General features: G+C 51.3%; 1 protein-coding gene across 1 annotated transcript; it reads right to left on the reverse strand.

Moving 5' to 3' along the window:
- Positions 1–708: 708 nt before the first annotated feature.
- Positions 709–1,431, reverse strand: SOX14 (SRY-box transcription factor 14). Its single transcript, XM_009462768.2, has one exon. It carries the CDS (start codon positions 1,429–1,431, stop codon positions 709–711), a length of 723 nt encoding a protein of 240 aa, XP_009461043.1.
- Positions 1,432–14,212: the final 12,781 nt, after the last annotated feature.

Consider the following 14,212-nt stretch of genomic DNA (forward strand, 5'->3'; position numbering starts at 1 on the left):
ACTGGATCACACAAATTTAAGAACTATCTGTTTTAAATTAAGCAAACACTATCATATGTTTTAAATATAAATGTTTCTCCCCCCCCCCTTTTTTTTTAACTTTGAAGAACCTTTTTCTGACATGAAAAGCAATTTTACCTAGTAGTGCGTGGTGGCAAAATATATATATATTTATATATATAACACAGCTGATCTCGTCTTTTAATGTGCAAAAGGAAAACAAAACAAAAAAAAACATAGTAAGACTGCGACTTCCCAAAGTCAAGTCCAAGTGACATGAGACCCTGGAGAACTCATAGACGTTAAGAGAATAAATAAAAATCGAAACCGCCTCTCTCTCTTTCTTTTTTTCTTTTTCTTCCCCGCTTTGTCCCGAAAGGGCAGTTCAAGGTTCGCTTTTTTTTTTTTTTTTTTTAAACACATTTACAACTCTTACAAGTGTCGGGCTCCTATCTGACCCGCGATTGCAGATCCCCCCCCGAACCTGGGGCCAGCTCTCAGGTTTAGGCGAGGTTTAGGCGAGAGCATCTCCGAGTCCCCGAGGCAGCGTCCGCGTCTGTCCCGGCCCCGTGGCGGGCAGCAGAGTCCTGTTTCTGGTGGCCTTTTGCTTCTGCAGGTTTTATGTACATGCACACGAAGGAATCCCAGTTCCAGCTGCCACCCGGGGAGGGACACAGACACACGCGCCCGTGGGGGTGTGGGTGGGTGTTACATGGCAGTCGCATGTGCTGAAGAATAGGGGTCTATCCCAGTCTTGGTCATGCCTGGGAATAATATGTAGGCAACTGGAGGTTGCAAACTGGAAGCCGACCAAGCGGTACAGTTACATGGCACGACATAGCCCGGGTTAGTTGGCGAGGGGTGAGTGTGGGTGTGTTGGCTGGGGCAGCTCAAGCTGCCGAACGCCCCGTTCTGGTATCCCAAGGTGGAGGCGTAGGGCAGGGTGCTGGTGGCTAAGGTGTGAGGAACCTCAGTCATCTTCTGAATGGCGCTGGAGCTGAACTGGCTGGGGTCAAGTAAGGAGTAAGGTGCTGAGGTGGGAGGCAGGAAAGCCCTGGCCTTCTCCGGGGAGCTCAGCAGAGAGTCAGTGGCCCCCACGGGAAGCCCGGCGGCCTTTAAGGGATCGGTTTCCCCGAGGTAAGGCAAAGGGAAGACATACCTGTCCTTTTTGAGCAGGTTCTTGGGCTTGCGCCGGGGTCTGTACTTGTAGTCGGGATGCTCCTTCATGTGCTGCGCCCGCAGCCGCTTGGCCTCGTCGATGTAGGGCCGCTTCTCCGCCTCGGAGAGCAACTTCCACTCCGCGCCCAGCCGCTTACTAATCTCCGAGTTGTGCATTTTGGGGTTCTCCTGGGCCATCTTGCGCCTCTGGCCGCGGGACCACACCATGAAGGCGTTCATGGGGCGCTTGATGTGGTCGCTGGGCTTGGACATGCTTCGGCCGGGCGAGCGGGCGGGCGGCTCGGCGGGGCGCTGCGGTGCGGGGCGCCGGACGGCGGCGGGAGGAGGAGGAGGAGGAAGAGGAGGAGGAGGCCGAGGCAGCCGGAGGAGCGGGAGGAGCGGGCTCAGCTGATCATCACAGGTCCTCCGCCAACGCCGTCCCCGGCGGGAGCCCTGCCGGGGCGGGGCACGGAGAGGCGCGGAGGGGCGCGGAGCAGCGCGGAGCAGCGGCCCGCGGGGCCCGGCGGGCGGCTAGGCGGGCGGGGAGCCGCCGGGCGCTGCAGCGGGCCGGCGGTGGGGACGCGGAGCGACGCGGGGCAGTTCAAAGGCGAGGGGCTGCGGCGGGCAGGCTGACATAGCGGCAGGGCGTTCACAGCGCGGCCGGGCGCCCAATCAGCGAGGAGGGGGACCCCCTTAAAAAGAGAGGGAGAGAGGAAGGGCGAGAGGAAGAGGAGGGGAGGGGACAGGGGAGGGAGGAGGAGGAAGAAAGGAGGGGAAAGGAGGACACCCCCCCACACCTTCAAACGCGCGGATTAAAAAGAAGGCTTTTGTGAGTTGCTGCGCTAATAGCAGCTGCGGGGGAGGCGAGAGAAGCGAAGGGGGTCGTCCCCATCCTCCCCCCATCCCGCCGGGGTGCGGAGCGGGGCCGGTCCCGGCGCCCTCCGGGGTCCCCACCACCGCGGCCGCCGACGCCGCCGCCGCCGCCGCCGTCGGGGCTGCGAGCGCTGCACTCCGCCGTGCGCCCGGCCGCTCTCTCGCTTATAACCCCGCCCGCTTTCCCCCTTCGCCGCTCCGCAGCCCCGCTTAACCCCGGGAGCCGGCCCGCGTCCCGGCTTGCTTTGAATAATTGCCTGCCTCCCGCGAAACGCCCGTGGGGAAAATATTTATTAAATGGAAACAATTGTCCCAGCTCCCGGCGGGGACCGCGTTTGTTCCAGGCTTATTGGTTTTTAGCACCTGCTTTGCTTAACAAACCTGCTCCGAAAAGGCCCCGCCGGGCCACCCCCTGCCCCCGCCCGCCCCTTCCCGAAAGCGACCGGGCAGAGAAACGAGAAGTCGGGCCGGCGGCGCGGCGGGGGGGGGGCTCCCCGGGCCAGGCGGGGGGGGCTCCACGGGCCAGGCGGGGGCGGCCGCCCCGGCCCCTCCGGGCTCCCCCCGTACCCCGCGCCGGGGCACGGCCGCCGCTCCGCCGGGAACTTCGCCTTCTGCCCGGCGGGGAGCCGCCGCCGCGGTCCGCTCCGTGCCGGGGTGCTGTTGTTGGTGGGTACCTGCCTACCCCCCTCCTCCAAATATTAATATTAATATTTATATTAATAAATATAATAATATTACTAGCATAAACCACCCTCGACCTTATTTCCTGCTTTCTTCCTTTCCGCTTGCAATAAATGATTTTCATTTCCCGGCAGAGCCGTGTGCGTGAGGGCCCGGGGAGGAGAAGGAGGAGGAAGAGGAGGAGGAAGAAGAAGAGGGGGGCATATGATTTAGAGTCCACTCACCTGGACGGGGCCGGCAGCGCCGGAGGCTTTGGCTCTGCTGCCGCCAGCGCCATCCCGGCAGCTTTTTTCGTTGAGCCCAGAAATGAGCCGCGAATTTCACAGCCCTCGCCGGGAGCCCCGTGCCCGGAGCGGGGGCTGCGGTTGGGACCCCCCCGGGACGGCACCGGACCTTCTCCGTGGAAATGTTCCCTTCCCAAGGTGGGCTCCCTCGAGCCTCCCCCCCACCCCCAGCAGCCACTGCGAGCGTACGGGACCCGCAAACAAAAAAAGGGGGCTGCAGGCGGCCCCTTCCTCCCGGCTGCCCCCCCCCCCGGCTGCGTTACCCCCCCTCGGGGACCTCCATGCCACGCGTCGTCCCGGTAGCCCCGTCGGGACGCCCGCCACGGGCCGGGGCGGAGTTGCCCAGCGCTCGGGCACCTGCGGGCTTGCACGTGGCCGTGGTAGGGTGACACGCGTGGAAACTTTTTTTTTTTTTTTTACCCCACTTCCCCCGTGGAAACAGCGATAGCAGCGGCCCCGGCTGCCGGCGCTCTGCCCCGCGGAGCGGCCGCGGCCGGGTGTGCGCGGCCGCGCGTAGCATCCGCGCTTAAACCCGCGCTGGCGCCGCTTCCCCCGACTCCCTCGCCTCAGTATATTGTGTTTTCCCCTCCGCCGTTTAAAATACAAAACTCCCTTTGTTTTCATTGTTTATTCTCAGATTCTTCGGGGGCGGCGGGGGGGGGGGGAATTCTATCATTCGTCATCCCTCACGAAGATTAAACGAGGGAAACCTGGCGTCGTTCTCAAAAATCCGGATAGCAAGACAAATCGTTCGGAAAGGAGTGATGGCTCGCGGGCTCTGCCTGCTCCCGAAAAGTCTTTCCAATCAGTTAATGTTGCTTCGCAATATTAATGATAAAAAATAGGCAGCCTTGTTTTCATTGGCTGGTGCCTTTGCCTGGATGCATCACACACACACTCTCCGATCAGCTCGGGGCATTTCGGGCTGTATTTTGTTCATTTACATCCCATATATGCCCCCGTTAAAAAAAGGCGGAGAGGAAAAGAAAGATTTCCTTGGAGATGCCAACGCCTCCATCCTTAAATACTTCCATTTTTACCCTAAATCGTCTGTCCTGGAAGGGCATCTGTTGCAGTTGTACATCCCCCGAGGATGGGGTTTATAAACTTCGCATCTTTTTTTTTTTTTTTTTTTTTTTTGAGACAGCAGCGAGTTCCAGGGCGGTGACTGAAATCCATTTCTCCTCGCCAGCTTGTTTAGACACCAAAACTAATAGTGCGATTATTATTCCTGAATGATATCATGGTAATACAGAAAGATAAGAATGGCCTGATACGGAAACATTAAAATTATATTCTTGGAGATAGTTCATTTGGAGCAACTTTAAATTAGATGAGATCATGTAGCCTGAGATCTAGTATCAGCATAAATAGAGCTGTATTTCTGCCTTCATCTTCCTCCTGCTCTTCCTCGCAGGAACCACGGTCGGGCTTGCAGTGCTGCAATTGCCAAAAGTGAGAGGCAAAGGGAACAGCACCTATAATTTGAAAATACCCCCAATCCAAACTTTTAGTTGCTGGAAAATAATAGATCTTTAAAGAACCTTTTGTTATGCTTCAGGCACTAGGAAAGGGAGGGGATTTTTGATTGATTTTTAACTGAAGGGAGCACGTTTTGGAAAGACTTTCAGGTCTCTGGTGCTTTTCACAGACACTGAGGACACCAGCCCTCCTCACTCTTCTGCGTGACCTGGTGAGATTCCCACCGACTGCAATGCTTTTTACAAATACATAGCATTAGCTCAGTGCACAGGCTGATTATCTTGATACTTTTCCTTCGTACTTGGTTATTTTACATGCAAGTGCATACATGCATTTCTTTATGCATGTGTCACATATTAAAAAACGACCCATTTAATCACAAGCCATCAAATAATATTTTCTGAGAGAGATATATATGTAAAATGTATGCACACACCGGCTCATACAAGCACACAGCACTGATGCATTCACAGATGCTGCGTGGAACAGACTACATACTTATGGGTTATTCTCTGTGCATGTTTGCAGTATTTCTTGCTCAGTCTCCCCCCCAGCCCTGAGAGAAGCATTCATGCAACTGCAGCTACAAATAGGTACACAGATATAGCCTTCTGTACGGAGAGATTTAATGGAGCAGATCACTACCCTGCACATTCATGACAGAAGAGGGTAGCAGTGATGGATGTGGCAGATTGGATCATCCCACGATCTGGTTTGCCCAGATTCTGCTTTCTCACACTGTCCAACAAGAGATGCTTCCTGGGAAGGCACCATGCTCTATGGGAGCGCGTTGTAGAATAACTTGCTACAAAACTAAATATTCCTCTCAGCCCCCATTAATTAGGACCTGGTTTACACCCTGAAGCTGAAGTTTACAACCCTTTCAAAACTTAATTTTTGTTCTGCTCATTTTATCTGCCCGTGATAGTACGTGATCTCCTATAAACACTCCATCCTTTAACACAGTGCTATATGCATTTACAGAACTGATTTCTCACAGGTGATCTGTTCATTATTCTTTTGCAGCATGTTGTTTTTGTTGGTGGTTTTTTTTTTTTTTGTAGTCTGCTGTTAATGAGGAAGGTGATGTATATTTTTTCACCAGGGGATTTCCCTCCTGGGTCAGGCTCCCTGCAGGTGATAACCCTGCAGTCTGGCCAGTCACCCTGGGGAGCCACCGATGCTGGGAAACCTGTCCCCTGCCAACTCCGTGGGCAGGTCCAGTGCATTTTACTGTTGCAGGTCTTCTTACAGCCCCTGGGGTGGGGATGATGGGAGTGAAGGTCCTGATTAGTGACCCAGCAGGACTGCCTTACAGGATGATTTTGTGCCCAAATTATAGCAGCCTTTCTGGATCAGAAAATTAAGCATAGTTCTCTGCGTGTGTTCATGTGGAAGTGCTGCATTGAGCAATACTGACTGCAGCCAGGTCAGCAGCCACTTGGGTTGACACTGCTGTCACTGTGAAGTGCGTAACGCTGGGGCAGAGAGCACCAAAACTGTCCACGCAGAGTCAGACAGTAGCTTGGGCTCCACAGGACCCACCAAGGGTCTCTGGGTGCAACCCCTGCAAGAGACTCCTGGGGAAGTGCCACCTCTGTGCCACCTCCTGGCCTTTCATTAGCAACATTAGCTGTTAAATAATAGCTAACGAGTGGCTAAAGAGTGGTTCATCCTTTCCAGGGTGGGAAATGCCCAGTGGAAACCCAGTGGGATTCCTCTATGTTGGGTAGACCCATGCTACAGAGCCCCATGAGGTCCTTGGGTGCATCAGCCCATGTCCCCAGGGAAGGGTCCGTGGAGATCACCGTTTGCTTTCTCTGCAGCAAAAGCAGCAGGAGGGAGAGCTGATGAGCTTGATGAGTGAATGAGTATATTCACTGTGGCCATGCATGTAAACCCAAGGGCTTGACACAGAATTGACTTCCTAGATATTGTATGGCCAGGGAGCCTCAGTCATTGTCAGCAGCATGAAGTGAAGGATAAATGACCTAAGCTCAGAAGTGCAGAGCAGGCTTGTATGGAAAGGTAGTATCTTTTATTAGACCAACTGATACAGTCAGAAAAAACCAGACAGGCTTTCAGGCACGCGAGCTCTTAAATAGAAGCAACAACTTTCAAGAAAAGTGCCAAGGCTGAACTGTTTATCTCAGGTACTCACCCGCCTCTGTTTCTGGGGAGGCTGACGGCTTCATCGGCTGTAATACAGCCATCCTCCTTGGTGCAGGATGAAGCACAGAAGTGTGATTATTCCCAGCTACCCGTCAGGCATGGAGAAACACAGGGGCCAGTCCAAGGCTGGATGAAAAGCAGGGAACGACCTGCAGGGTTTGGTATTTCAGGTGAGCTCTGGAGTAGCCTTTTTCTGGATCATTGACATCAGTCGAAAGCTACACGTGGAAAGCACATGGAGCTCAGACATACATGACCAACTGCTGTGTTCTGCAAACAGGGGATATGCTCAAAAATATTATCTCACTGTTATTCTTCTAGTACAATTAAATAACATGAAAAGTGGAGGTCTGGTCAAGATGCAAAGATACAGAGGAAAATACTCCTATTGATTTATGTAATCCCAACACCCGTTCATAGGCTCGGAGTTCTTGCAAATCTATGTCTTGTGCCCCAGTACCACATTTTGTATTTGGATATATGAATGAAATGAATGGTGTTTAAAGGCAGTTGCCGCAGATGTCCCTGAGGGCTGCGGTGCTCCAAGTTTCAGGGGCATCTGTTATTTTAGTGAAAGGTGGTTCAATTGGGGTCCACTCCATTTATTTAGGATCTGTCAGCATCACACATACTGACAAGGTGGACTTAGATTTTTTTGTCAGAACTGCCCTCTTTGGTCAATGTGCCTACTCTTGTGAAAGATCTGCCCCCATAAACACAGCCAGGCCCACAGCAGGGTTAAGCTCACGTTTAACTTCCCACCTATGTGAACCAAACTGCGCAAAGGCCATATAATTTCCTCCCGGCTCTTCTCACATACACTGATATGGCACTTGAGTTAAACATATTCACCAGAAATACAAAGCCTGTGAGAAGATAACACTCAAGACCCATCAAGGATCTGATGAACAGCCAATTTATCTTACTGCCAGGACTCCAGACCTCTCTTCTCCCCACTCACACAACTGTTCTCAGCATCTCAGGGTGAAGCTCCAGGGGTGGGTTGGGATATTTTAATCACTGAAGGTCATTTCTTCCCCATGACATATTCCCAGTGTAAAGGTAGGACTCTATGAGTGCCGATGGCCACATGCTTTCTGCCATAACCCTGGAGAAGTCATCTGTCGTATGGTCCAAAATAATCTGGATAACCTCCAGAGCACACAGGGAGGTTTTAAGCATGTTGTTTAGGTCCTGAATTGCTGGAGCTGGACTGCAGTTGTAAGAGATGCTCCTGTCAGCAAGAGATGCTCCATGGTAGTAAGAGCTGGCCAGATGCTCTTCTGCCTCAAATCCAAGACCCTCAGTAGACTTCACTCTGTGCAAAGCACATCAAATATTGAGATGCTGGTTGGCAGCACCAAGCTTGTCTGGCAAACACAGCTTTGGACTGAACGAGTGAAACAAGGTCTAAACAGCCAGTCAGTTCTCTTGTTTATTGAAAATTCAACCCTGCCACTGACCTCACCAAGTGAACCAGCTTCAGGAAAACCACAAAGCATGTACCCACCCATACTGTTTGAAAATGCAACGGCTTCCATCCAAACACGCCTTTGCAGGAGCCTGGATGCCTCCAAGATGCCTTTTGTTGCTTGCTGGAGGTTTGTGGTGGCATCCGTCCCTCCTTGCTGGTTTACCCCCAGAGGCTCAGCAGAGCAGAATAATGCCACATGTCCTTGAGCGGGGAACGTGCCTACACATGACACATATAGACTCTGAGTGACTGGCTGTTTGCTCTGGGGTGTTAGCTGTGAGTTAGATGCCATGTCAGACACCACATGCTGGTGGGAAGTCTGGCCATGGGTCCCCAGCAGTAAGGGGACCTCTTCAGGACTGCAGAAGCTGTTCCTCAAGAGGAAGTGTCAGGGCTGCGGTCTCCAGCCATGCAACGGTCTCCAGCACCCTCCTTGGGCGTCAGATTGACCACCTGCCCAGTGAGGCTGTGAAACAAGTCTGCAGAGCCAGGAGAGAGGGAAACATCGCCGCTGGACTCCAAAAAATGAGGCAACCAGAAGGATGGAGGCGACAAAGCATTTGGATGGAGAAGACCCTAATCCCTTAAGCCATTTGGAGATCCACCCTGCCAGGGTGGGGGATGCAGCCTTACCCGGGCACACCAACTCTGCCGCAGGACAGACAGGACGACTGGGAGCAGAGCTGCCCTGGCCTGGCACTACTGAAAAGCATTCCTGGTTTGTGCTGTACATGCCTTCTCCCGCCCTCCCCAGCCTGGTCCTGCTTGTTCGACCGCAGCATCCTTGACTCAGAGCCCTTTTTCATTGAAAAACAGATCCTTCTGCAGTAAACTTTGGGGGAAGTCTCAGAAACGAGTTTTGGGGGATGGTACAGATTATATGATCATGGCTTGAGGAAATTATTATATTTTTAATTGAATTTTGTGTGCTATGCACAGATACTACAGTAGTGGGCCCTTTATCAATTGTTAACACGAATACTAATGAATACTAATGCTAATCATTTGTTTCTGGAAACAAATACAAAGATATTTGATGGAAAAATCTCCCTGAATTTTAACACCAAAAATAATGAAATGCATCACAGTCCGGTGGTGCCAGAAGACACAACCCTGCAGTTACAATATGGTGACACAAAATGTGAGATACGGAGGAGCCACCACTCGTATTAGCTATTCTGCCGACTAACACAGAGGGGCTGGGCTCCAGAAAATTACTCTCTTGCAACCCACAAGGAAAAACTCCAACAACCTTGGCCCAAAACTGCAGCCAGCGCTCACCAGGAGCCACGTGAGGGCAAACCACCCACTCCAGGGCAGAGCAAAGAAGAGCAACCACGGATGTCTCCTCCAGAGCCAGTCCTGTGGGGTCGGGGTCCGGCACCCAGCCCTTGCACAGAGCCATGCCTACGATGATACGCCCGCTTCAGTATTTATTTATTGCAATGATTTACAAGGCGCCCATCTCTTCAGCAGCTGCTTGTTCTTTACAGGTTTGGAGATGAAAGCCAACGATATTTCCACCCACGCAGCCCAAATGGGAAGGCACGCTCAGTAACCCTTTCCTAACCCTTAAGACAGGGATTCTGTGGGGAATAATTTATCTGGCAGGAGATTCCAGAAATGGCAATTAATGAAAGACTTGGATGAAGCATGTCTTATATCTTGTTCCAAATATAGCCATAGAGGTTTATACTGGGGCGGGGGAGGCAAACGTTAAAAGGAGGGCCTGCTCTGGAGCACACCGTGTCTGCAGCACCTGCAAATTTCACCCCCAGGATAAATAACTAAGATATGTCCATCACTTGGGGCTGCTCAAATTATTCATAGCAAATAAATTACCAGGTGTATTTAGTCTGTTGTTCCCCCCCCCCCCCCCCCCCCTTTTCCTACACACTCGTGAATCACCTGGAAATAGATTCTGACTTCTGCAAGTGTGTCTGTTAGTCATAATAAAGAGACGTGGCATGGCTCATGCAAAGATGTGTGGCCAATGGGCTGTCAGCAAATACTCGTTATTGGTCTGGTATCTACATCTGAATGGTGATTCAGGTCGTTTGCTGCTGCTTCTGAGCCCGGATTGGTGATGAGGCTTTCCCCCCCCCCCTTCCTTTTTAGCGAGCGATGGGAGCAAAGAAGGAGGACCACGGAGATGCTCAGCACAAACATGCTCCACCAGGCAGGAATCCCCTGCTTCTCCTGCAAACGTGGCTGTTTGAACAAAGACCAGCACCCAAGTGGGGATGGTGGTCCTCGCCGAGGCCACTCTGACCTGCAGTCAGACCCAAGAGCGTTGGCATCCACCTATACATCCAACATCCAAGCTTTCACAGAAGCCAACCAGAGCTGCCCATACGTTTCTGAGAGTTAACAAACCAAGGCAATATGCTCTCTGCCTGCCAGCCAGAATGCACCTGGGAGGATATATGAATGGCATTTCATTCCCTTCTGTTATACTGTCTGCCTCAGTCCTAGCCACCAAGAAACCAAAGCAGCACAGTGGATCAGCCCTGTCTCCTCCATTCGAACCCTTTGCCTCCACACGCAATTACCACCCCAACAAACAGCTCAAGGTTGCCTCAATGTTGCCTCAGCTGGCCATGGAGAGAAAACTTGTTATCACAGGAATACAATTTGTATGCTCAACTTGGGCAGGGTGGAGAGGTAAGGGGACGTGGGTGGGAGGAGAGGAGGAGGAGGAGGAGCTGTGGCTGGCCTTCCTCAACGGCACGTGGCGGTCAGGTTGCAGGGGACAGGAGACTTGTCTGATTACTCGCCAAACAATAATGAGCAGTGCTATTTAAACACATCCAATTACTGTTGTTATTCAGTGGGCAGAGGCCAACGTGAGTATGAAAACACAGAAGGAGTAGAGAGGTCTTTGCCTGGGATAGCATGCAGAAGCCTTGTAATGCTCTCCTCTGCAAAGGGATTTAATCAACAGCTACAAATTTGCAGGGCAAGGAGAAAGAATGAGAGCATTATGTGCAGCACTGACTTTTCACGCTCCCTCCAGTGTGGGGCATGCAGATAACTCCCTTGATCACCACCCTCCCCTGGGAGGGACTACTTGTAGGAGTGAGGTCAGGCTACCCCATCCATCCAAACACAGTCCAGGGCATAAGCCCAAAAGAAACATCTTCATTTCCCTCTGGTGTTCTGACTCTGTTGTGATCTGATGGCTTGTGATCATCAAGTCATCTTTCAGACCTATCAAATGTGGTGACTGTGTAGGCAGATAGGCCACTCCACTGTCGGACCCAGACTTTTATATCCTTTTCCCTCCCAGCCCTGCTTAGTGCTGGTTTGCACTTGGGAGTCTGGTCTACGTGGCTCCTGCACTGGCAAACCTGCCGAGGAGACATCAGGTTTTTAGGCCAAAGGAGCTGTTGTTGCATAGTTCTACCAGGATAAAGACAACTTTGCATCAATTAGCTTAGTGCTTCCCTTTAGGATGCAGTGACACAAGCAACTATGTAATGACACCCTTGCATCCTAAGCCAGGGGCTCATTCTGCTTTATCTCGGCCAGCATCCTTCATTTCTCCAGCCACTGGAGTCCCTAAATCAGAGCTGAGTGGCTTCCAAAAGACAGCCCCATCTCAGCCCAAAGGACTGCATCTGACTCCTTGGTATGGAGGAGGTTCACTGCAGATGAGTAAACTTGTCCCATGTGCTCCCCAAACTGATGAATCCCCTCATTTTATAGAATTAACTCTGTCACCAGAATCACAGGTGATTATTGCTCCCTTCCATGTTTTCACGTGGCTTGCAATAATGCTCTGGGGATTCATAACAATTAACCAACTTCAGCATCTCAAGCTGTTGTCAGTCAGTAACACAGGAGGAGATAGTCTCCAAAATGAATCAAAGCAGAGGAAATAAGTAGTTTAGCCCCTTTCTTTGCTATTATTCCCATGTAAACACTGGAGTCTTCCCTTGTGGGATGACAACACGTTTCTTCTAGAGCAGCACCACTGAGATAAAGTGAAGATTGCAGTTTTATTTCTGTGCATATGCTGCTCTTCAGTGACATGTCCCCCAAACTGACTCCAAATATGAAGAAAAAAAACAGAGGAAGAAAATTTTCCTTCTTGTGTGGCTTCTTCTCACCAGCTCCTGGCTTTGGTAGCATCCCAGCGCATGGTTTCCCCCAAGGTTAAAGGTGTGCTTGAGTCCTGAGGGAAGGCAGTTTGGCCGTGCGAAGCCTTCTGCTCATCTCCATCGCTGCCCTAACACGTGCGGTGAGCAGAGTATTTTCTTCCGTTTACGGATAAGGATTCTTTTCCAATTAATCAGTCCTGGTTGTGTATTTAATTGCAGCCCAAAGACTCTCTCTCTGACTCACGCAATGCCTTTAATCGTTATCTGTTAGGTATGCGGCTGGGTGACTGGGTCAGAGGGCTTCACTTCTGATCCTTAGCAGGATTTCATGACCAAATGGTTCAGAAATAAAGTGGGGTGGGAATATGGCCTCCCAGCACATCCCCAGCTATGGACTGCTCCCTCCTGGCAGCAGCGCTGTGATCTCCAGATCTCTCTGCTCCCGAGGTCTGTTCCCTCTGAACTGGCTGAAGAGGACAAGCAGAGCCTGTTTGCAATGAAAGGACTTCTGGGCAGGCCCCTCCTGCAAGGTGAACCTGGTGGATCCTACTCGAAGGTCATAGTAAAGCTGGGCAGAATGGCTTTCAATACATTTGTTCTTCCTCCAAAATCTGGAGTTTATTTTTGTAGCCCTGGACTGACACTAAAATTGCATCCTGGGTGTTTTGGATTTTTTTTTTTCTGAAAATTTTGCTTGATTTCTAAGGCAAGAGTGCAAAAAGCTGTTTGCAAAAATGCTACCCATTTCCATTTTTCTGTTGTTGTTGCACAATATTTGTGTTTCATGCCCTGTTCCCATGGAAGGGCTTTTTATTCTAGTGCAGGAAATTTCAAGGATGCAAATGCGTTTTCTGTTTCCCTTGCAAAACAGGAATGTTTCTCCTCTGGAAATCTTCCATTTAAAAAAATAGCATTACCAATACTCCACATTTTAGAATCTAAAAGAAATAATGCCTTAAGAAAAGGGAGAAAGGAAGAGAAAATGGGGATGCTACAAACTCAAATTAGGATAAAATGCAGGGGACATAGTGGGGATAGCAGCATTTTTCTTCTTTAAGCTACTGTTTAGGAAAATAAATGCTCTAAAACACCGGAGTGCTGCTGTGCCCACAATATTTTAGCATCGCAGCTAAAAGAAAAGAAAAAAAAAAACCAGGCAGGAGCTCTTTAAAGGGGAGTGTTAATGCCCTGCTCTGCCCCTCTGGGAAGCGGTATAAAATCGGAGTCAGGCAGCAGCAGGTATTTTAGCTGTGGGCTATGGGTGGGGAGAAGATGGGGGGCAGCTGCCGGAGCCCAGGGAGCGGTGGGGGCAGGCAGGGGGCAGCCCGGGGCTGCTGAAGGGATGGGGGTCTGCAGAAGGAGGTGTCCTGTTCCTTGGTTCGATAACAGCAATTTCACTGTCACAGAGCAGGGCTGACAGCACAGGCCACCTTCGTAAAAACACTCCCACTTCCACCGATGTGTGTGAAAGGCGGTGAGCAGCACGGGCAGGTCCTGGCCGCTCTGAAATAGCTCAGTGCCACTGAAGTGAAAGGACCAGCTTGCAGCCTGCATCAGCTGAGGCTGTAGCTGCCAATCCAAATTGCCTGGGACAGGGAAACAGCAAAGAAACTCCACGCTATAGAGGAGAGGATTGATGTGTCAAGCTACAGGGAGGTGCCAGAAACATTTGAGGATGTACTGATAGATGACCAGAGTTTAGAAGTCTGCAAGAATAAGTCAGAGGGATATGTACAAGGTCAGGACTCCACTGCATAGGAGCCCAAAGAGAGGGTAGCTCTGTGCTGGTGCAGATGGTAGGGAAGGATCTTGCAGGAGACACCAAAACCTGCACCCCAGGGCCAGGGTTTGACAATTGCTGAGCTCCTGCACTGTTGGCAAGTGGCAGAGCCGCAAGATGGGCTCAGTTGATACATGTCTTTCCTGTATCCCCGACGGACACTCCAAACTGAAACAGCAGCCGTGCCTTTCGGGGAGGAGGGAGC

This window comes from Nipponia nippon, unplaced genomic scaffold (genome assembly GCF_047370975.1).
Source record: "Nipponia nippon isolate SJK-2023a ecotype South Korea unplaced genomic scaffold, ASM4737097v1 scaffold_7, whole genome shotgun sequence".
Lineage (NCBI taxonomy): Eukaryota > Metazoa > Chordata > Aves > Pelecaniformes > Threskiornithidae > Nipponia > Nipponia nippon.